Source organism: Emydura macquarii, unplaced genomic scaffold (genome assembly GCF_026122565.2).
Source record: "Emydura macquarii macquarii isolate MOO-44397 ecotype Brisbane River unplaced genomic scaffold, CSIRO-AGI_Emac_v2 contig_3343, whole genome shotgun sequence".
Lineage (NCBI taxonomy): Eukaryota > Metazoa > Chordata > Testudines > Chelidae > Emydura > Emydura macquarii.
Genome location: NW_027133480.1, coordinates 99,061 through 122,954, shown reverse-complemented (window position 1 = coordinate 122,954; position 23,894 = coordinate 99,061). Strand labels below are relative to the sequence as shown.

General features: G+C 40.2%; 2 protein-coding genes across 5 annotated transcripts in view; one reads left to right on the top strand and one right to left on the bottom strand.

Annotated features, from left to right (window-relative positions):
• The window catches only part of ACADSB (acyl-CoA dehydrogenase short/branched chain), a 32,419-nt gene extending 31,855 nt beyond the window's left edge, over positions 1-564 (bottom strand). For both annotated transcript variants that reach the window (XM_067533465.1, XM_067533466.1), the window contains exon 1: positions 437-564. In XM_067533465.1, the coding sequence (XP_067389566.1) occupies positions 437-472 (36 nt within the window). In that variant the 5' untranslated portion in view covers positions 473-564. The remainder of the gene's footprint in view (positions 1-436) is intronic.
• A 143-nt stretch (positions 565-707) lies between these two features.
• Positions 708-18,118, top strand: IKZF5 (IKAROS family zinc finger 5). Of its 3 annotated transcripts, none has more exons than XM_067533386.1 (7): positions 708-756; positions 3,644-3,709; positions 7,380-7,486; positions 8,088-8,186; positions 9,603-9,766; positions 10,080-10,262; positions 12,626-18,118. In XM_067533386.1, exons 5-7 carry the CDS (start codon positions 9,634-9,636, stop codon positions 13,567-13,569), a joined length of 1,260 nt encoding a protein of 419 aa, XP_067389487.1. In that variant the 5' UTR covers positions 708-756; positions 3,644-3,709; positions 7,380-7,486; positions 8,088-8,186; positions 9,603-9,633; the 3' UTR covers positions 13,570-18,118. The 3 variants fall into 3 exon arrangements, with proteins under 3 accessions (XP_067389487.1, XP_067389488.1, XP_067389489.1); XM_067533387.1 differs by lacking the exon at positions 708-756 and adding an exon at positions 2,082-2,127; XM_067533388.1 differs by lacking the exons at positions 708-756; positions 7,380-7,486 and adding an exon at positions 2,094-2,127.
• The last annotated feature ends 5,776 nt before the right edge of the window (positions 18,119-23,894 follow it).

Below are 23,894 nucleotides of genomic sequence, written 5' to 3'. Positions count from 1 at the left end.
GCGGGGGGGGGGGGGGGGGGAGCGGACGGGCTCGGGACCGGGGCTGGCGCGGGGGGGGGGGAGCGGTCGCGGACGGGCTCGGGACCGGCGCGGGGGGGGGGAGCGGTCGCGGACGGGCTCGGGACCGGGGCTGGCGCGGGGGGGGGGGAGCGGACGGGCTCGGGACCGGGGCTGGCGCGGGGGTGGGGGGAGCGGGCGGGCTCGGGACCGGGGCTGGCGCGGGGGTGGGGGGAGCGGGCGGGCTCGGGACCGGGGCTGGCGCGGGGGTGGGGGGAGCGGGCGGGCTCGGGACCGGGGCTGGCGGCGGGGGGAGCGGGCGCGGGCGGGCTCGGGACCGGGGCTGTCGGGAGGTAGCCCCAGTTCTGTATAAGGACCCAGCACCCCGAAGTTCCTCCTTGATGAAGGGGGCTCCCAGCCCCTCACGTTCATGATTCACCTTCACGCCGCTCCGCCACAGCGCGCCGGCCGCCATGTTACTGCTCCGGTTGCCGACTCGCCTCCGCTGGCTCGCGGCGCACTGACAGCCCCACCCGCCTTTCGGGCCGCCCAGGAGCCACCGTTCCACAGCCCCCCACCCTGCCGAGTCCACGGTGAAAGCGCGCGCACTGCGCATGCTCTGGCACAGACCCATTTGTGGCGCTGCTAGTCTCGCGAGGTGTGAGGAGGAACCGGGCGGCGGGCGGGGCTACTTACTATGGAAGACACAACAAACATGGCGGCCGCGGTGGGTGTTGGGAGCCGTGGGGTGCAGGGGAGGTGAGTGATGGTCTCACCCCGTAGCTCAGGAGCCGGGCTGTGGGGGTGGGAGAGAGCCGCCCAGTACCCTCAGCCCCCGGGATGGCCGTGCTGGCGGGGACCCCCTGTGGGGCTGCCGTCGCCTGTGATTAGCTCCCTTGTCTCCGTCACCCTGGACCGGGGTGGGGTGGGGGACTGTCATTGGGGAGCAGGAGGCTGCAGAGGGGCTGGGACCGAGAGAGGAAGCGGTGACAACTTTCTCCCCCGCATAGGTGGACCCGGGGGGGGCTGTAGATCTTCCCTTCTCCCCCTAGGTGAGTGGGGGACTTTCCCTGCTCTCTGCGCTGTCTCTGCCAGGTGAGTGGGTGGGATGTCTGCCTGGCCTCAGGGGGTGGGGGTGCGCCCCTGCTCTTTGACCCCAGAGCTAAAGGGGGGTGGGGTGGCCAGGAGGGTTTTCTCCTTCCTCTAGAAACTGGGTGTCTGTTTCTTTCTCTGGAAACTGATAGCAAGGGTGGGTGCCCAGCCCATGCACCTGGCACGGTTCCAGACGTGTTTTTCTAAATTTTAGCAAAACTTAAACAGACACAAACGAGTCTGGCTGTGATGGGTATTGAATGTGTGATGGGTATGTGAGAACAGTTTTGGGGAAGTGCTCTCACTGGCATGGAGTTCATAGCACATCCTTGGGAATGGATATGCATCAGCTATGAATCCTCTTTTCTTTAAATTGGGAGCAACTAAAGTTTGCTTAACTGAGTTCTGCAGTGATAGTGTTGTTTTCCTTCCATGTTTGGCTCCTACTGGGCAATTGGTGTGGGAAGCAGTGCTCTGAATGGGGTTTGGAGAATCTGGTTCTTGGCTTTTGTATGAAGACTCATTTGTGTCATAGACTTTGAAGACTGCCAGGTGGTAGCTCTTCGAAAAGTTGCTAGTAACTTCTTGTTAGGAATTAAGTCTCTGATCATGAAACTGTGTGTTAAAACCTTGGGTATTATGTGGGACTGCTTTAGATCCTGATTTTTCTCCACACACACACACACACTCCTTGGGGAAGAAAGTAATAGAATAAGTCAAATAACAATTACTGGGGGTCAGAGGTGTTTGGTTTTTCCCTTTATGAAAAAATCCCTTCATTCTGAGATACCAAGCCCATGGTTGCATGGCAGGCTGAAATGGTGTCAGATCTCATGTTCTTTTGAGACCTCACTGAAGGAAAACTTGAAGCTCCATATGTATGTTTGCTTGCTGTCAAAGGCTCAAACTGCTTGTCTCTGTCACAGCTATTTCAGAGCCATGATATCTGAAGTGTAGGAGCAAACCAGAAGGCTCAGCTGTGCATGTGTGTGAATTTTTTCTTCAAGAGAACTGTGGAAGACTTCAGTAATGTTTTACGTAAGGCTTTCATACTAAAGCATTTTATAGAATGCATACATCACTGCTGAAATGCAGCTAGCTTTAGGGTGAATGGGAGTTCCAAGCAGTGCCCAACACACTACTCAACAATGGAGAACATAAAGGAAAATTTTGACCAAGAGCAATGAATGAAACAAACCTCCCGTTCTTAAATAATGTGTTATGGGATTCTTTGTGACTGCTGGTAATCTTAGATTATTTTTTACAACCTGTCAAAATTATCATAATTTACCAGTTAAGGCACAAAACTTACTACTTCATTTTCCATGATGAACGGTGGTGCATTTAAAAAATATATATATTCCCCACATGAGTAGAATTTCACAAGGCTAGTTTGAGGACTCATCCAAAAATACACTAAAATAGTTATTTTGCTCAGATACTGATAGCTGCATTATGAGCATCTTTAATACGTGATCTGACTAGTATCTGTCACTTGTGGGTCTTTCCTCTCTCTAGCGGAAACATTGTGCATTTTAAAAAAATGTGTTATACTGTTTGTCAAAGCAGTGTTCCTTGTACATGAAACAGAAAATGGTGAGGTTTGAGTTAGTTCTTAGAGCTTGGGGGAATTTATGTACATCAGAAGGATGAAGGGCTTTTGAGATTCAAAATGGTGGCACTAGGGAATAGAGTTATTTTAAACATGATGGTCAGACCACTAAGTCATGTCTTCTGTCTTTTCCCAGTTCCATTCTTCAGTATTCATTCTTGTGTGTGAGTTTTTTTGAGACTGAAATGTCACAGTATAAATTACCACACAAAGCACTTTTTCCCCTTGGAGCAAAAAGCATTACTACAGACTCTTTGGTGAAAATAGGATTCTTTTTAATGTTGATTCTTATTGAGCCAGCCCAAAACCCAATTTTCTAATATGCATTATTGATTGGTTTAATCCAGTGGTATGTAAACTTTTCCAGTTGCACCCTCCCCCCTTTAACATTCATGGAATTTGAACACCTCTCCCCCCCATTATTTGTGATCTGAAACTGGGTTTTTTTTGCATTACTTGTAATCTGAAACTTTTTCATGCTGGAAGGTGGAGGGGAAACACAGAGATGAGACCATTCATTCATTCAGTTTAGTATTAGAGCATCTGACTCACTCAAGAGGTTCTTCTCTCAGCTATTATATATGTTGCCGGTTTGTCTTTCAATATCAATTAATAATCATTAAGAGTTTAAAATTAGAGAATCAAAATGAATGCTAAAGGCTTAGTAGGCCTACTGTAGTTATTAAACTTACCAAATCGGAGAAAATAAACCAGTCTGTGCTTTTATTTGTATGGGGTTTTTTTTAAAAAAGGGTGAAGTTTCTTCTCACCCTCTTCTTCAGAACCTCTGGTGCTCCCCCTCATTTGCATACCACTGGTTTAATCCCTAAATTTGACATGCTTTAAAGTTATAACGTGGTGAGACAGTCTTTGGAATCTAAACTACTTCTCACCCCACCCTACATTTTTAATGCATGATCTGGTATCTTTGTTTTACTGCAGGAGCCACCATCAAATGGAACACAAGTTAACTTAAACCTAGAGGAAGCTGGTGACATCTGAAAGAGGGTAGGCAAAATTGCTATGTAAAGGTGTACTAAGAGTTAATTTACAGTGATCAGGAGAGAGAATAGAGGACCATATTCAGCACTGCCATAAAAGGGCACCACTCCTTGGAAGCCAACAGAGGGGTATTGTATTAATTTAGATGGGATAAATGAGCTACAGAGGTTGACATAACTCAGTCATTGTCTATCATTAAACAGTTTTACAAGGTCTGGGACTTAGTATACAGAGATCTCAGCTTGCTTAGCACCATGGCAAACATACCAGTAACAATCTTTTAAACCTTTTATTAAAGATACAGAAATAAATGAAAAACAGATAAAACATTTGAAATGCAAAGTATTAAATAAGGATTTCATTTTAACAGTGTTTTTTGTTCCCTTTCCCTTTAGAAGAGTGTTTTTAAAAGGAGAAACCCCCTCTTGTTTGATAGTGTCTTAGGTGGTATCAAAATATGGTAATAACTGTCCTTTCAGGGAAAAGAGAAGATGTTAGTTGAGATGGGCTGGAGATGTTGCTGCTGCTGCTGTTTTTAAAAGTCCAGTCATAGAGGAGAAGCCCCTTTGTTTGACAGTCTCTTAGACGGTATCAAAGATGGTAATAATGGTCATCCCAGGTGATGTTTAGGATTCTGCTGGAGCTGGTAGGGGTAGTGATGTCATCTAGGTTCCTCTCTCTGGCCCATTCTGGTCAGGAAACCTCTAGTGGGTCAGGATGATGAAGGCCCAGGGTCCCAGGAAACTAGGGGTTGGCAGCTGTGAAGTAAAGCTCGCTCCAGTAGCCTCTGTCTGTTCTTTCCACGTGTCCTTTTTGTTCTTTCATACTTCCCCACAAATCTTTCTTTTAAGGACCCAAAAAAGGGAGTGATGGTGGACTAGCCCATCCCCTCATTATTTTGTCCACCAATTAGGTCTAATATTTGACAACAATTTTGGCTTATTAATGTCTGGCTCCACGTCTCCTGTTTTTAACAAGCATAATTTTAACACAGTCCTTGAGTCATATCAACTTGGCCTTTTTATTTAGACTAATTCAGTTATTCTGTCTTCCTTTTGTTTTTTTCAATCAACATTTTGTGTTATATAGGTTATTGTAACATTTTAGGAATTTATACATATTTTTACCATTGAGCTCACAATTTGGATAAATTTGGAGGCCCAATTGTCACAACAGCACCCACTTACTCCAGGGCTGAATTTCAGCTGCTGTATCTGATTCCAAAAATAGCAGACAAAGCTTATTGTAACAAACCTCCACTGGTTAACCCCTATTCCAAGAATTATGTAGACATGATTGATACGAATAATTAAGGTTAAGATTGTCATGGTTATTTTTAGTAAAAGTCACGGACAGCTTGTGGGCAATAAACAAAAATTCATGGAAGCCCGTGACTATCTGTGACTTTTACTAAAAATAATGGGGGGGGGAGGGGAACTGATGGGGGATGATTGAAGGCGATGGGGGGGAATGAGACACCCAAGCTGCTTTGCGGCAGGCCGCAGGATCCAGCACCTGTTGCCCATGGTTACTGACAGCTCTGTGGCCAGCTGTTCAGAGCTCTGGGGTCCCCCCCACAGCCGCTAACGGTTCTGCAACTTGGAGCTCTGGGGTCCCCCTGCTGCCCATGGCAGCTCAGAGCTCCATGGCTGGCAGCTTTGAGTGCCACCTGTGGCAGCTGGGGGCAATGGACCTCTCACCGGCTAACAGCTCCTGCCCCACTGCCAGGGGCTGAGGTGGAAAGGGTGGATTCAGCGATCTCCGTGACAATCTTATCCTTACCAATAATCAATGGTGATAAACAAGGAAATAAATAACCTATTGGAATGTTGGCTCGTGCTGAGCAATGGCCAAAGGAAGATGGGAAAATCATTTTTAACAATGAAAAAAGACGTCAAGTAGGGAAACGCCTTTGACTTATTTGCAAACCAATGCTACCTGGTGGTCTTCCTTGCCTATCAATTTCATTTTATCTTCAGGTGGCATTAGTGTAAACACAACGAGAGTCCTGTAGCACTTTAAAGACTAACAAATTTAATTTCTGCAGGTTACAGCCCACGAAAGCTTATGCCTGCAGAAATTAAATTTGTTAGTGTTTAAAGTGCTACAGGACTCTCGTTTTTGCTGTATACAGACTAACACGGCTACCCCTCTGGTATTAGTGTGACAGTTATTAAAGTATAATTATTATACAGTTGAGTTCTAGGAAGGTCTTAATTTTAATAAAGTATGTAAAAATCCCACAAGTCTACAAAGAGAAATTACCTCTATATGTACAGGATACATACTTTGAGGTGGATTTCTGAGTCTGTATTTCATCAGTGCTGGAATGGAAAAGACAAAGTGGAATTGATTTGGATTGATAAGTTAGAACTCTTATTTCACTCCTCCTTTGACGTTTCAAGGGTCCTCTCCTTTGCTCCTGCTAACCACCAAAAATATGTCTCGTTGACTGTCCTTCCAAATGAGAACTGAAGCTCATTAGTGCTGTTCCTGAATCAGCCAATTGGTACGGCAGTGGTGTCCAGCATTTCAGCCTGAACATGTTATTTCAAAAAAGTCAAGGGACCACACACTTTTTTGAGGCATATTCTCTCAGGAGGAAATAGCTAGATTCTGTGTTTCTAGCCTGATACTCCCTGGTGCTATGGGCATGTTGTGTAGGGGAAGCAGCTGGAGTGTGTTGCATTCTGGCAGTCCTGAGCTGGTTTATGGTCCCTAGGGGACCATTTACAGCTGGTGCAAGTTAGAATAACCCCAAGGTTCTAATCTGAGCTCTGGGAGAGAATTAGGGAGACATAACTGGTGGCTGGGTCTCAGCTTCTCTTTTTCCTCCTTTCCCTGACTGCCCCTGTGTGAGTGTGAGGAAACATCCTTCGCTGGGCATTTCTCTAAGTTAAAGCAGAGCTGATTGAGCTCCCATTCCACTCTCTGAGACTCCTACATCTTGGCCTGTAAGCAGAGAATGGTGCAACCTAGGCTTCTTCTCTTATACCATTCCTGAAATGCAGCAGATACTCATCTGCTCACATCAGAGCTGCTCCTGAAGTTTCAGGAGAAGCATTTGGGCAGGTGAAACCTGCTCCTGTAGTGGTGGGTTTTGTTCAAAACACTTCTGTTCTGGAAGTGCTTCTTAGAGAACATATTTTCAATTCACATTTAAATACAAATTTTCTTAAGTTGCCTTCAAGGACCACAGGTTGGATACCACTGTAGCAATGTGGTATAGGAGAGACTCCTTATTTTAGGGGTTTAGTGTGTTGCCACTAAAAAGACCAGTAGCAAGTAACTTAACTGGTGTATCTAACTGGGCTCAACAGTACAGTAGCATGTTGCACTAACACTATATTGTTTAGTGCAAGCATCATTGTGAAAGAAAGGTTCATCTTTCTAAAGATAGTCTGCAGAAAACCAGGATCCTGATAACTAGTAGTATGTGCTGAATTAAACCTCTTAGGTTAAGTAATTTGTTAGTCAACTAATGTTAGTAAAGCACTATGTAAGTGACTAGTAGTGATCTGGAGTTTTGTACTGGATTTTTGCAGATCATCTAATGAAACTGTGATCATTAGTATAAAATGAAAGGATTTGCCAATTGAAAATGTAGATATTAATGATTTCTGTGATCATAATTTGCAGCAATTGAAACATCTGTTTGAAACTATCCCCTTTTCAGACTGCATCTTATCTTCCATCTTAAAGTCATTGCAAGTCAAAGCCCTAGGAAAGTCTGGTCGTTTACAATGGTGGTACTGGAAAAGAGAGAGTGACAAATGACTTATGGTGAATATTTTTTTTATTACTGAAAGATAATGCAGTCTAATGAAACTCCATGTCCTATGCAAAATATTAAACTCAAATTTTGTGGCTGATTTGAGGACTTTAATAACTCAGTCATAGGTCAAGGGTCTATTACAGGAGTGGATGCGTGAGAGTCTGTGGCCTGCGTTGTGCAGGAGGTCAGACTAGATGATCATATTGGTCCCTTCTGACCTTAAAGTCTATGAGAATTATGCAGGATTGCTCCTGCAAGCCTTCTTCCCACCACTGCCAATCAACATTATTTGAGTGTGTTTTCCAGTTGCCTGTCCTACAGAAAAGTGGTTCCCAAAAAAATTGTTCTGTGGATCACTACAGGTTGTCTGCAGAATGAAATATTTGAAAGCCCGATACAGCTTGAGGGATTAGGAATGGTTGGGGTCCATGAAAGGATCTCCTTCTGGAAATGTAGTCCATGTAATGAATTAATTGAACTGCTATTAATTTTATTTGTTGCAGTGGAGCCTTTCTTCTGAAAGTTAAGCAAGAAGCCAAAAAGATTTGATTAAGAAATCGGAAAACGTAAGTTTGACAGACTAATGATTTTGTTTATCTTTTGTTCCAGGGAAAGTGGGGCAGCTGTGCTCCTCCCTTGCTTTCTGTCTGACCTACTGGGAGTACAGGTTGGAGTATGTTTTCTACTTAGCAAGAAACTAAAATTCAGGTACAAATCATGTACTCCTTCAAAAAACAAAAGGAAAACTAAAGAACTTAGCTAAAATAGCTGTAGAAATCTCTTCCTGTGTTCCTGTCTCTGGCTGCAGCTTTGATTTTCCGGTCATGATACATGTCATTCAGCTCTGTTTTCTACTGGAATAATCAATAAAATGGTAGCCTTAGGCATTGCAGAGTTGCTCAGTTCATGTCAGTAAAGATTTTTGAAGTCTTTTCAGATATTTTTACACAGATTAATTTCTTTAATTTACATTAATTTTTTTTTAGTCATCTAAGGCAGTAAAATAATCAGTTATCTTTAGTCTCACAAAACCACTGTAAAATAGGTAGGTTTTTATGTCCAATTTACAGATGAGTAGACTGGTAGAGTCACTTACTTCAACTGGATGTGAAATGAGTTTTTTTAGAAAATAGTCAAATACTTTTGTTGCCAGAGACAAGGTACCTAAGTTATTTCATATTTTAAGAACGTGATAGTACTGTAATGGTTTCAGTACCACTTTGAAATCACATGATTTAGGATGAAATGCTATGTTTTGTAATGAGAGCTTTTTTAATGAATGAGTTCCCTCTACGATTTTAGAACACCAACAAAAAATGCATGGCCTTGCACACAATTAGACACTTGAACAGAATTTCTCATCCTCTAGTCTGAACTAAAATCTGTTTCCCTCAGTTGTTGATTTGAAACTTGAATGAATCAGAATATAGTTTTCCTTAACAGATGCTAATTAACATTCTTGACAATTTTGAAAGTGCTGTGCAATCTTGAATGTGCATAGTTATGGTTCATTATTTCAAGCCCTGATTCAATAAGATATTTAAGCCATATGCCTAATTTTAAATCCATGAGTAATCTTATTTCTGAACATAAAATTCTAAGTAATAGAAGAATTACAGTATAAAAGTGTCAATGCAAGGAATCTCTTCTTTACAATAAATTTCCTTCCATGCTAAGATTTCAAATCTCAGCATTAAAGAAAAAAATCATTTGGCATTTGAAAAAACATTTTTAATCTAAACCTTTATGCAGATTATGCAATAAATATTTCTAAACTGAATGGTAAGATTAGATTAAATTTCATTCGTGTCCACACAGACAACTAAATTAACTTATTACATTATTTTATTAAATTTAAAATAGTATTTATAATTCTGTTGCTCAGAACTATCTGCTCAACTGTGAATATCTGACGTCTTTAAATAACGTGAGCTGCTGTAAAGATTCCAACAAGAATATTCTTATGATTGTTCATTCATGTGTATATTCTACTTTTGACCATATGCATTTTATTTAACAAGACTATAGAGATGCAATACTTGATTTACAATGTTTTCTGTAAATGTGAATTTTTTTTTTCCCAATTTCAGTGAAATGTGCTCTGGTTCTAATTTATTTTTTTAGGCACAAGTTATTGTAAACTCAAAGTGTGAATATGGGTGAAAAGAAACCAGAACCTCTGGACTTCGTAAAAGATTTTCAGGAATATCTTACTCAACAGACACACCACGTAAATATGATTTCTGGATCTGTTAGTGGGGACAAAGAAGCAGATGCTCTTCAGGGAGGTAGGCTCTCTTCAGTGCTGTCAAGTATTCCAGTTTTTGGGGGAGAATGATTGTGCTGATGTTTGCATTTTAGCACACTTATTATAAAGGTTACTATACTAGTCTGTAAAGCTGTAGCACCTTCTGGGGGAAGCTTTTTCCAAAAACACATCTTTTTTCATCAAAATTTATTTCTCATTAGTTTATCTTTTTGGGTGGGGGAGGGAGGGCTAGGGGAATAAGGAACTAACAAGTTTGGACTAGTGTCACTGTAACAAAAAGCAACAACCCAGTGATTCTGAGTCAGAATCTCTACTGCATTTACTGTTTATAGCTGGGGCAGATGGTGATCAGAATGGACTAGATCATCCTTCTGTTGAAGTTTCTCTGGATGAAAACTCAGGAATGTTAGTGGATGGGTTTGAAAGGACATTTGATGGCAAGCTGAAGTGTCGATATTGCAACTATGCCAGCAAAGGAACAGCACGGCTTATAGAGCATATCAGAATTCACACAGGTATGAAGGATTCTACAGTACTTTGCTGTGGGGCAGTGTTTCAGGGCCTCTGTGCACAATGCTCTGTGTATATGGAACTAACTCACATGTAGGTTTTGCAGATGTGTATATATCTTCAAGCAGTGTAATAGTGATGGCTGCTTACAATTGATAAAAGTTAAGTCGGGTTTTTTTTTGTTTGTTTTTTTGGAAGACTTTTCTTTACGTTTTTAAAAGGTACTGTAGCACATGCATTAGTGTTGGCAGGATTTTGGGGCCTAATAGAATAGCTCTTTCAATTGTGAGCATCTCAATCACAAACTAATTATACATCAAGAAAATATTATACTTACACTAGTATATGAAATTATATTTTATTACTAGTAGATGATTAAATATCTGCTTATAGGCCAATTACACAAGAAAAGCATTGTCTAAAATGATAGTGAAGGAATTTTTGAACACTAAAGATCAGTTAGTAAACTGAAAAATCCATTCTTCAAAACGCACAAGTTATAATAGAGTCTCACTCCCTTCCACCATGCTTCCATTTCATCCTGGAAGCACCCATAACTTTGTTATTCTAAAGCTGTTAAATTGCCTCTCCTGGGTGGCATTCCAGGACTCAGTGTTCCCTCCTATCTTAGTACGATTGTTTGCTTAATCTTGGTATAAATGGTATGCTGTTACAGAGATATCAGGTCCCAGTTGACAGACACGTGCCAGCCTCTGAAAAAATAGCACTGTACCTTGCACCAAGATCTGCCATTTTTTTCCCTTGTGCTTCTCTTCTGAGGCTGGTGGGGGGAGAGAGAACCACAGTTCAGTGTCCCAAGCTGTGATACTTAGCAATAAGTCACTGGAAAGTTTCCCAATTTTTCTATATAAGGATCTACCAGTCCTACATGAGCAAATACTGGTTTGAGCTTTGGCAGAAAACCAAATATCCCCTAGGAGAAACATGATCATAAAATTCTCATCTTTGATAGCTCAGCAGCAGATGCATGCACCCTACAATCTTGTATGACAGCAAGATCAATGGTCTTCATAGTAGATGCCCGCAGACACTTAATTCCTTTTGAAAGTCAGTTTGGAAATCTGCTGTGTGATGGTGGAAACTTCTTTGGGGAGAAGGTTAAGGCTATTCTCTCTAGAGCAAAGGAGAGAGAGGTCACACTCCACTCCTGGAGTCTGTTATATCCTTTTGAAGAAGATTTAATGAACAGCACCTATCTGGAAGCTATTCTGTAATTCTAGGTATGAAGTTAAGGATACCAGTACTATCAGCATGGCATTAAGCCTCTGTACAAGCATAAATCTTGAGTTTTAATTCCCAGAACACAAAGCACTAAACCTTTGGACTTTTGAAACATGCTGGGTTAAATGAATAGTTTGTCTAAACAACCTTGAAGGATCTCTCTCTAGCTTAAAGGAAGATTACAGGTGCAGCCTGTACTGTTATGAATGTGTTTACCTGTAAAACATTCATGTTTGAAAATTGTTTTTCAAACTCTTTAAATGCATTAGTGAGGATAGAGCCTAAATGGTATCTGGTATTCTACAAGAGCTCAGCTGGCATCATTAAAAAAGCCAATATCTAGCTCCAGTCTCCTGGATATAGAACCTCCCCATACAGCATAACTAATGCAGTTCTGCTCCATGAAGGTGGGAGCGGCATGTTAGAGGTGTCTTGAGAGTTGCACCTCCATGACATAGCACTCAGCTCTACAGGTTTACTTTTTTTATTTAACCAGAGGGTCCTAAAACCTGTTCTTTGTGAGAATTCTCTTGTCCTGCTAATCATATATTTTTCTTAAATACAGATATTTCTTTAAACTAAAATTTGGAAGCCATCAAGGTGTTTGCAAAATGTCAGACTGATAAAGCTGCAGCCCTCAGTCTAAAGCATAGTTATCCATAAAACAAATAACTATGGCAGGTAATTGTGCAAGCTTTGCCATGTTGTCCTGCCTGCATGCATCAAACCTGTTTTGGACAGAGCATCTCTAGAGGTGAGAGAGTATTATTCAGACTGCATACCATTCATATCTTGGCACCATTACTGAGATTTCCAACAAGAGCCCCACTTAGTGCCAATTGTAGTAATAGTGGTGGCTTTTCTATTGTTTACACTTGCCCACTGAGAAAAGGATGAGACCTCCAAACTCATTTCTCTTGTGACACCCAACAGCCATCAGAGAGGGTAATAGCCTTCTATTAGCAGCAGTGAATTGGACTGGATTTGAACTGCTGATTTTAAAAAGTGAATTGCTCTATTCAGTTAGTAGCCCCCACAACCATTTACTCCTCTTCCATGTTCTGTAAGGCTGTTTTGTGTGAACATACATAAATTGTTACACTATAATTTTCTCTCTCTCTTTCAGGTGAAAAGCCGCACAGATGCCATTTATGTCCATTTGCATCAGCCTACGAACGTCATCTGGAAGCGCACATGCGATCACATACTGGTGAAAAACCATATAAATGTGAATTGTGTTCCTTCCGCTGCAGTGACAGAAGTAACTTGTCTCATCATCGTAGACGCAAGCATAAAATGGTACCTATAAAAGGCACAAGGTCTTCCCTGAGCAGCAAGAAAATGTGGGGGGTTTTGCAGAAGAAGACCAGCAATCTGGGATATAGCAGAAGATCATTAATTAATCTGAGCCCACCTTCCATGGTAGTTCAGAAACCAGACTACCTTAATGATTTCACCCATGAAATCCCAAATATTCAGACTGAAGCATATGAGAGCATGACAAAAACAACACAGACCGGTGGCCTGCCAAGAGATCCACAAGACCTTATGGTAGACAATCCATTAAATCAGCTATCAACATTAGCAGGACAGTTGTCTAGCTTGCCACCTGAAAACCAAAACCCAGTGTCTCCTGATGTTGTACCATGCCAAGATGAAAAGCCTTTTATGATACAGCAGCCTACTGCTCCAGCAGTAGTTTCATCTGTGTCAACAAACATTCCTCAGAGTTCATCTCCTACTAGCCCGGATCCTCGGCCCCCACATAGTCAAAGGAACTACAGTCCAGTGGCAGGTCCAAGCAGTGATCGCAGTGTCCATACTAGTACTCCTAGCATAAGTAACAGTCAGCCAAGTACCCCAGCTCCAACCCTTCCAGTTCAGGATCCTCAGCTTCTGCATCACTGCCAGCACTGTGACATGTATTTTGCAGACAATATTCTTTATACTATTCACATGGGATGTCATGGGTTTGAAAATCCTTTTCAGTGCAACATTTGTGGGTGCAAATGTAAAAATAAGTATGACTTTGCTTGCCATTTTGCAAGAGGTCAACATAACCAACATTGACTGAAAACATGGTTTTGTTTAGTTTTTTTAATATATGTTTCATACTTGCTGAAGAAGACCTTGCTCATTCTCAATAAGAAATCTAACAAACAACTTGACAGTGGAGGCAAATTCTTTCCATGTGGTCATAAAATATGCCAGGGATGGTTGAGTCATGGAGGTGGTAGTTTTATGTTATCTTTAAAATTAAAAAAAGAAGCTGAGGATTGGCATGCAATAACAAGTTTTATGTTTGTTACATTTAAGTTACTTGAACTTAAAATCCAGATAAACATTCTACCAATGCCAATCCAGATTGTGTCCTTAAACATAGGTTGGAATTCATCAGATAGATATTAAACGAGATCTTGGTACCTAAAATATGGCAAAAGTTTTTAATACAATGAAACGTATGGCTAATATGGAAACCATATTTCTGCTTATAAATTAACTGCTTACCAACTGGATAAAATCTTTGCTGTGAGTTAAAGAAAACTTTTATGCATACATAAAATTTGAATTTAAAATTTGCCAGTTTCATCTGATCAAGATATCAAATTTTTAGCGAATTCTAAAGTCTGTGCTAGAGCAGTTTTAAAGGACTAGTTTTTTTTTTTTTAAAAAGATTGTAGATATGAAGAAAACTAGATGGCACCTTTAAAATATATATATTATGAATGAGGTTTTGGTAAAAGAGGCTAAGAAAGAAATAGAAATTAGAGCTTTACATGAAGACTCTTTTCATTTTAAAATAAGTTGAATCATTCCCACTTAAAGGTTATTGAATATATAAATAAACTGAAAACAGGCCATATTTTAATTACTTTTTAAAAGAAAAACAATGAATTGTAACTGTCTTGCTAGATTGCCGATGCGTTTGCAAGTTACACATTCTAGTCTATATAAACTGCAGCTAACATGGAATTCTCTTTGTCCCTGGTCTGTTGGAGCCTGGGTTTGTTAACCTTCTGGACCTTCTTGAAAGGCTATTTTTTTCCCTCCACTGTTTTTGAGAGAAGGTAGGCAGAAGAATATGGGTGGCTACAGTGTGGGGTTGTGATTAATACTGTGGCTGGCAAATACTATCTGAAGATGTACATGCCGTCCACTGTATGCATGGATGAACTTTATTTTTTATATTGTAAATCTTAATCATTGTAAAAGCATCTGGTCTAATGGCTGGGCACTTTAATATAGTCTGAATAAAACATCCTAGCAAAGTTCCATGAAAGTGCTAGGTATTACAACACCTGAATTTGTCCTGTTTCAAAAAAGTGAATAACTCTTAATTTTCCTCAGTATTTTGACATGCACTTTGACTTTATTTTAGTTTTTTACTACTTGCTGCAAGACAAGTTTTATGTTTATTTTTTTACTACACAAGTGAACATACACATAAGAGTGAGTGTTTTGTGGACAATAGGTACAAAATATACTTCCTTAAGATTTTGGGGGATTTTGCCCCAGGGGACATCTGAATGTCAGATGTAGGGGTCTGTCCAAAAACTTGTGTTGTCCTGGAGCAAGATCCAAAATCTATTGAAGTCAATTGAAAGACTTATTTACTTCAGTAGGCTTTTAGATCAGGCCCTTGGAGAATAGGCTTTGTCAGAAAAGTTTTGGTATTGAGATTTCCTTTCTTTCACTCCATTATTTAATTAGAAATTTGGGACTTGAGTGCATGGCTTTGCAAATTTGTCTAGCATAAAACTTTTTTTTATCCTTACAATAGCCAATGATTCGTGTAGGTATGTAATTTTATGGTGGCTGATTGAGTGTAATAACATATGATTGCAGAAGTTAGAGATAGAAGGAGGCTATATTAGGCCATACAATTCACCCCCTGCCCATGCAGGATTGGTCTTTACAATAGATCACTAGTTAACATCAGAAATGAAACTTCCTGTCTTGATCCAAAATCCATTGACTTCAGTGGGCTTTTATATAAAGCCTTTAATAACTCTCTGCGTAATTAAACTTAAATATATTGGTTTATCTACTATAAACTTTAATGTAATCAAAATTGACAAATTTTTTAGAATTGCTTTTTATTTTTTAAACTTATACTTCACAAACAGAACAACTCCAGTTACACCATACTTGTGCATAAACTGAGACCTAAAGATCTGGAATCACACACTTGAATGTCTATTTTCATTTTGAGGATTGCACTAAATGCTGAATGAATTGTAATCTAGTTGATGGGAAGCTGTTGCTCTTTTACAGGCTCTGTAAACTGAGGTTTTTGTACAAACAATAGTATGGAAAAAATACATTCTGAATAGGTAATTTTATTGGTCAAATATCTGCATACTTCATGGTTCAATCTAATCAACTGAAGCATGAGTATTGTATTTAAATGCAATTGTTACTGTTAAAGACTATTAGAAAAACTAGTAGTTGTCTGACTTAATTTTTCCCCTGCAAACCCCAAAAGGAAAATATTTGATACTATGCTATACCAAATAACCCAAACTAGTTGTTTTTTCTTGAGGCTTTCGGAACTTTGGGGAAGCCATTAAATCTACATGTTTAGGATTTAACCAGATAGACTCAGCTGGAATTATAGAGGCACTTGTCACACACAATTCTTCATACTGGGTAGTAGAAGTTGCAAATCAATCACAACTTCTTGCTATTGAAAATATAGAAAAAATGTGTATATGAGCCCCACTCCCTTTGACGTCAATGGCAAAACCAGAATTCCAAATCCTACAGATTTTTAAAGAGTTTTATTCTCCCTTTATTATTCTTGATCTGATCCTTAGGTCTAGAACTTTCTTTGGTAATCCCTGTAACCATTCAACCAGTAGTTGAATCAACATGTATATAGAAAACATGCCTTGAAACTCTAGCAAAATGGTTCCCAACTTGGTCCATGAACCACAAAGAAGAGCCAGGATACCCACAAAAGTAGCTAGGAATAAGAGGAAGCCTGCCTAACCAATTGCAAAGGAGGCCTTCATTGGAAGCTGGGAAATGATCCACATGACCCTGATAAATAGTGGGGGAGTAATAAAAGGTAGTATACAATTTTGAAAACTTGTGAACCCTGCTATAGCGCACTTTGATGCTATTGGATAATGGTAAATTATTGATTCTTTAGCAAAGTACCCAAGGAAACTTAAAAAAAAAAAAATTCAAGCTTTAACTCTTAAAAATGTATAACAGTTATAGCAGATACAGATTGTTTCATGCAAGTAAGTCCCATTGTCTGGAACGCCAATACTCAGAGAGCAGGATTTGGCATTCAAGCTCTGATCCTATAACAAGATCTGTGGGGTGGACTCCATTGACTTCACTGATACTCCAGGCAGGCTCATTTTCAGGATTGGGACCTTAGGTTGTTTAAAAATAAAAAGCATATTACTATGTTTTCTGTTGTGCCAAACAGTGACTTGATTACACTTATTTCCTTCTGACTACTGAGTATGTTTGGAAGGCGCATTTTCAGTTTTATTATGAAAAACTACCATTTTAATAATTTTGTACTAAAATTGTATATATTCTAATATTTTACTAGAATTTAAAATAAAGAGCACAGTTAATATTGCAAAGCTGTTTAAGGACGTGATCCTGGAAACTTTTATTCTTACAAGTAGACCTTATTCTTACAAAGTCAATAGGAAATACTTGTCAGTAAGGATTTGTAGGATCAGCCCTATATTAGTAAAACTGTTTCATACTGAATTCTAAATGTGCGAATCTGCACTAACTTTAAAAACAAATCCTTATAACATTTTATAAGGAGCTGTTTAGCTTTTAACTTGTATTAACAAGGACAGTTCAGGATATGAGTTGAAACTTTTCCACAGCTTAAGTTCTATATTTGGAAAACATTATCTTTGTGTGACTTCTTTTTTTGTTACGGAATTTTATACATCTGTTGGACAACTTTTAACATGCACGATTTATCATACTCAGCACAGATGTCTGATTCTGAGGATTTTCTGTTCAGTGACCATTCAAATATTGGATTGAAGATGTTGGTAGGAGATTAATGGTCTTAGTTAATATTTAAAATAAACCAACTGTGAACCAACTAACAATAATATTTGATTTTTGCAAATGCAGTGTTTAGCTTCAAACTTTAGCGCATAAAATTTTATTTGTATTTTAACATACAGCTCACAATGCTGGAAAAGACATGTTCTGACATTGTTTCATAGCAGAATTTGAGCTATGTTGGACATGCTTTTGTTACGGATTTTTTTTCCTTGACAAAGGGAATGTCATTGGCAAGTTTCCCATCAGTTTAAGTTTCTGTGAAAATACATAGCCAACACACGTTATGTTGCAGAAAAAACAATTCCCTGCTGAGGCATATTTCACTGAGCAATCTTAGCATATGTGCTTCTAGTTCCTGCTTTGTTAATAATGTGTGTTTCAATGTAAAGAGCATATTTTGTATGCAAAAGATGAGACTTGAGTTAGTTGTAAAACAAGTTCTATCGTGTAGTGATGCTGTTTTTAGAAAACAAAGTAATTCTGAAATAACGACTATATCTAGTGTAGTTCATCTTGTGGAGCTTTGTTTTGTAAGATATGAATAAAAACACTTTCTAATGATGATTAATTTATTCTTTTTGAAAACCGTGTAGGTCTTACAGCTACTCACAAGAGCAGGTTTTACTCATGCAAACAGTTCCATCAACTTCAGTGGAGACTAGTTGCATGTGCATGCAGGATGAGGCCCTACAAAGCTCATTGAACGTTATGGAAAGACTCCAGTGGGGTTTGGATCCCATCCAAACTGGATGCTTGGTATTCACTGTATATCAAATTACTGAATTCATTAATGTAAATACCAAAAGTCTACCCTAAACCCCAAGAACATATATTAACATTATTTATCTAAACATTTTTTAGGATTGGAAAGAATAGACCTATGAAGCTGAGTGATTCTTGCAACTGGAGTTGCAAGAGAGTGTAAGGCAGAGCAGGACCATCATAGCCAATCTCTGTTTCCAACTTCAGTATTCACCAGAACTAATAGTTTATTCAGTTCAAGGAACCTCAAGGTCAGAAAAATGTTGGCAAACTAGTGTAAATTCAAGTAAAACACAAATGATTAAAGGGATGGAGGAAGTGACTGACTGACAAAAAAGGTAAAAGAACAGAGGTATAGTTTAGCTATATTACTAAATGGAATGAGGGGAGAAACATAACTATGTACAAGTATCTGAAGAGGGCAAAGACATACTTAGGAATAACAAGGAACAGTATTAGGTGAATACACATGGCATAGCCTCAGCAAAGGACAGGGTGAAGTCATAGGCCTGGTCTATACTTATCTTAAAATTTGGGGGCAGTCGATGGAAGTTACACAAGCTACACAGAGTAGCTTGCGTAACTCCCATCGACTTCTTAACTTCCATTGTGCACAGCGTCTTCACTGCGCTGTGCCACTTGAGGGGGGTTTTAACAAGTCGACTTTCGGATCGATTGAGCAGGTCTTCACTGACTGCTCAATCGATCCGGATAGATCGATCTGACATCAGCGAATTCGCTGCCATCAGTGAAGATGTACTCATAGACTCAGACTCTAAGGCCAGAAGGGACCGATATGATCATCTAATCTGACCTCCTGCACATTGCAGGCCACAGAATCTCACCCACCCACTCCTGTTGTGTAGAGCATTCAAAAAAATTGTGTAAAACAGAGCAAAACATGCAGTAAAGAGTAATCCTGTATCGTCAGGGCCAAGGTAGTTCTTTCCATTCCTGTCCATCGCCAGTGTTTATTCATTTCTTGAACAAAAACTCTATTGTAGCATGACAAAAGCGATTAGACCAGGATTGGCAACAGGAAAGGAGAGAAGAAGCCCCTTCCATTGCTAAGAACGAACAGTTCTTGCTGACTCTCCCATAGTATTAAGTTCTAGAGGGAGCAGTGTTCAGGCTCTAAGTCAGAACTCCTGAGGAAGTCCAGGAGTAAAAAAACAAAAGGAGGAAGGCTTCAAGGTGGGGCTCAGTTCTATTCCCTACCCCACCCATACCCTGTAAAAGTGCAGTGCCCTTCAGTCCTTCATGGTAAATGATTGTTCAAAGAGTTAACACGCTCTGAACTTGCTTCTATTATACTTTATTTCAAAAGATCACCTGCTACAGTATATTCCAACTGGCTGGAGGGAAAACGAGCTAGCTAGGATAGGCCAATATTTGGATGACTTGCATACAGGGATGATGCTATCAAATTTAAGGGTACAGATATTTAAGGAGTCCTGACTAGTTCACTTACATTTAATTATAAAGCTTTATTACAAGCATAATAAAAGTAATGTTAATGTAAACACAAACAAGTCAGGAAATGCAAAAGTTAATGTCACTGAAAATCTGAACTCAGGCCAGGTCTACACTATAAACTTACATCGGTATAACTAAGTCACACGGGTGTGAAAAATCCATAACCCTGAGAGACGCAGTTATACCAGCCTAACCTCCAGTGTAGACGGCGCAATGTCAATGGGAAAACTTCTCCGGTCGACATAGCTACCCCAGTCATGGAGGTGTATTAACACACTGACAAGCTTCACTGAAGTGCTACAGCAGTTCAGCTGTGCTGCTGCACCTTTTTAAGTGTAGTAGACCAAGAAGAAGGTCTCAGACTAACTGGTTTTTATGACTCATTTCAAGAAGTTGTAACCTAACCACCTTCCTTTGACCTATAATGCAGAGGTGTTAATTGCCCCTTCATTTTAAATGGTTTCTTGCAACATGTGTTAACCCCAATCTGTTCCACTTTGTATTTAGCTGTGACACTCTGGTTTCCTTTTCCAGACCTGAAGAAGAGCTCTGAAAAGCTTGAATGCTTGTCTCTTACACCAACTGAATTGGTCTAATAAAAGATATTACCTCACCCGCCTCCTCGCTATCATATCCTGGGCCCAACATCGCTAAAACACTGCAAACAAACTCTCTCACACAGCATGTTCAGGTTAATGTTTAACAATCTAACTAGTAAGCAAAAATGTTACTAAAATTGCCTTAACATTTATATTATGTGGCTTCCTTAAAATTGCATGTTGTGGTTTAATTTGTTTTGCATTTTGCTTTTTTATTTTAGAGAACTCATTTTTTTTTTATAGATTTGGGCAATTGTTTGCCCAAATCTATTTTAAATGCAGTCACTCTAGTTACATATTCGGCAGTAACTATGGGTCTACAGAGCTGGAGAACTTTGATAGGAAATTTAGAGCGTCTTCACTTAAACTGTTGTTGCAGCTATACTACTGTAGTGCTTCAGTATAGTCATTACCTATGCCAACAGGTGCTTAGTAACTTCCTATGCATTTTATCTGCCCACATCCCTTTTTTACTGGCTCATAAATAGGGCTACAATTTTGCCATGAAAATTTGGAATAGATCTCACAGCAGGAAAAATGACTATGTCAGGGAAAGGGAATGGGGGGGGGAGGCCTGAGGGGTGTAGAGTGTTGGAGCATAAGCTCATCCTGCAGTGGTGGCTCCTGTCCCATTGGATTGGGCCCGGTTCCCTGCTCTTGGTGTTGTGACCTAGCAGATGGGGTCACAGAGCCACTCAACACCATTGACAGAGACAGGGAGGGGGGTGGGAAGAGGCTGAGGGCTAAATTGAATTTGCACATGGGATTGCAACACCACAAAAATTTGTCATCTCCTCTGTCTCCATCTATGGAGGGGTGGACCAAACCTGAATGCTGTTGTGACTCCATGTGCTAGGTCGCAAAGCCACTGGGTTTAGGGTATTTTACTGACTTTATTTAAATATTCACAGGTTCGGTGACCACCTTGATGTCTGTGACAAAATTATAGCCTTACTTATAACTTCATATTTAAGAGATGTATTTGATTATTCCTAAGACCTAGCCATATTTAATGGGGATTTGACTAATTGGGATTTGACAAATTGGGGATTTGACTAATACATATGCAAAAAACTCAATTAAAAGAACAGTAGTATTTAATTACTTGCTTAGGTAACTAAGAAGTTGCTCAATGAATTTATTTCATCCTTTGAGGAGTTTTTGCACTCAAAGCATGGAATGTTTCAATCACAAAGCAAACTAAATGAGACCATTGCAGGGTACTGAAAATAGGGTGTTATAATGGAAGTCTGCATGCAGTCTCAACTATGGCATTAACAATGGTGCCTGTCTTAAACAATAACTGCCTAGAACTAAGCTACCCTGCACTAGTTCTATTTGAGTTATTTTGATTTAGAAAAATGGTTGCCCAGAAAGAAACCCGTCCAAAGCTTTTAAGCTCTTAGTATTCAACCAATTTGTATATTGTCTTGTTAGAATTGGCAATCTATTTTTACTGGGAAAAAAGCCACTTCTTTCGTATGTCTTAAAACCAGCAACGTTGTATGTTCAAGTCTACGACAGCAATCCAATTGATTGCTTCAGGTCTTGCAGAAGATGGCAGAGATATAACCAGAACATGATCATTTGGAACACTGGTTGACACGATGTTCCATAGTTTGAAATCTGTTTCTGAAGTCACAAATTGGATTGTGTCTCAGTCCCCTTTATGGAGGAGGTATACGCATCTGACATGGAATGTGCGGGATGTGGTTCAAAGTGGACCATATTTTCCAAGGGAGGGAAAAGCCGCTGGTCCTTTGGTTGGGTCGGGTCCTGGAGATACTTGTTCAGGATGCTGCCTTCCTTCCACTGGCTCACCATTGAAAGCCCTGAGTCTTCAAGCTCTTACACTGAAAGCCAAAAATGTTTAATAGGTTTGACTGCAATCTTGGTATGTCATTTAGGTCTTCATGGGTTGGGAGATCCTTGTTCCCATGAATAGGTGACAAATCTGAAGAACCGTCCCAGATTTGAGATGTCAGAGGAGGTTTTGCAACAAATTGATAAATTAAACAGTAATAAGTCATCTGGACCAGATGGTATTCACCCAAGAGCTCTGAAGTAACTCAAATGTGAAATTGCACAGCTACTAACCGTGGTATGTAGCCTATCATTTAAATCAGCTTCTGTAACCAGATGACTGGAGGATAGCTAATGTGACACCAATTTTAAAAAAAGGCTCCAGAGGTGATCATGGCAATTACAGGTAGTAAACCTAACTTCGGTACCAGCAAATTGGTTGAAACTATAGTAAAGAATAGAATTATCAGACACAGATGAACACGGTTTGTAGGGAGAAGTGTCAACATGGTTTTTGTAAAGGGAAATCATGCCTCACCAATCTACTAGAATTCATTGAGAGGGTCAATAACCATGTGGACAAGGGTGATCCAGTGGATATAGTGTACTTAGATTTTCAGAAAGCCTTTGACAAGGTCCCTAATCCAAAAGCTTGTAAGCAAAGTAAGGAGTTAAGTGGATAAGAGGGAAGGTCCTCTCCTGGATCAGTAAGTGGTTAAAAGATAGGAAACAAAGGGTAGGAATAAATGGCCAGTTTTTAGAATGGAGAGAGGTAAATAGTGGTGTCCCCCAAGGGTCTGTACGGGACCAGTATGGGTCACCAAATGAAATTATTATGCAGCAAGTTTAAAAAAAACAAAAGAAAGTATTTCTTCATATAATGTACAGTCAAACCGTGGAACTCTTTGCCAGAGGATGCTGTGAAGGCCAAGACTATAACAGAGTTCAGAAAAGAACTAGATAAGTTCATGGAGGGATAGGTCCATCAAAAGCTATTAGGCAGGGATGCAAAACCATGCTCTGAAGTGTCCCTAGCCTCTGCCAGAAGCTGGGAATGGGCAACAGGGGATGGATCACTTGATGATTACCTGTTCTGTTCATTCCCTCTGAAGCACCTGGCATTGGCCACTGTCAGAAGACAGGATATTGGGCTAGATGGACCATTGGTTGGACCCAGTATGGCTGTTCTTATGATAGGACTCTTGAAGAATTCTCATGCTGCAACAAATTTAGGGTGGGTGGATGTGTGCCAGTATGAGAAGCCACAGTCATGCACTGATTTTACTGTGCCCATAACAATCTGCATAGCAGTATTAGGTTGAGAGTCAGCGAGTGATGTGTGGGAGATATGTGTGCAGATGGGTGAGCTGTATTCTGCGGTAAACAAGGACCAGCGAAAAAGGCCATAGAGTTTTTGTATCTGCTGTCCAGGTCATTCCTGCCAGATTCTGGATGAGACAGCAGAAACATTAGGATCCACTGCCCAAAACACAGGCCACCTGCAAGACTGAAGTAGAAATTGAGTCATGTGGTCTGAGGGGGCTGTCCCTGGGGGTCTGAAAGTAAATGCAGGAAGCTGGATGTTATCTGCTGCAGCTGTGTGTGAGTGAGAATGCAGCAAGAAAGCTCTAGAAAAGCACTTGTAGGATGACCCTGAGAAAAAGCAGAGGGTATGTCTTCGCTGCCACGGTGGCAGGC

Bases quoted from the DNA above. Each gene is read 5' to 3' on its own strand.
- IKZF5 (XM_067533386.1), top strand. From the start codon at position 9,634: ATGGGTGAAAAGAAACCAGAACCTCTGGACTTCGTAAAAGATTTTCAG. The intron at 9,767-10,079 runs GTAGGCTCTCTT...TACTGTTTATAG, and splicing joins AGCAGATGCTCTTCAGGGAG to CTGGGGCAGATGGTGATCAG. The intron at 10,263-12,625 runs GTATGAAGGATT...TCTCTCTTTCAG, and splicing joins GCATATCAGAATTCACACAG to GTGAAAAGCCGCACAGATGC.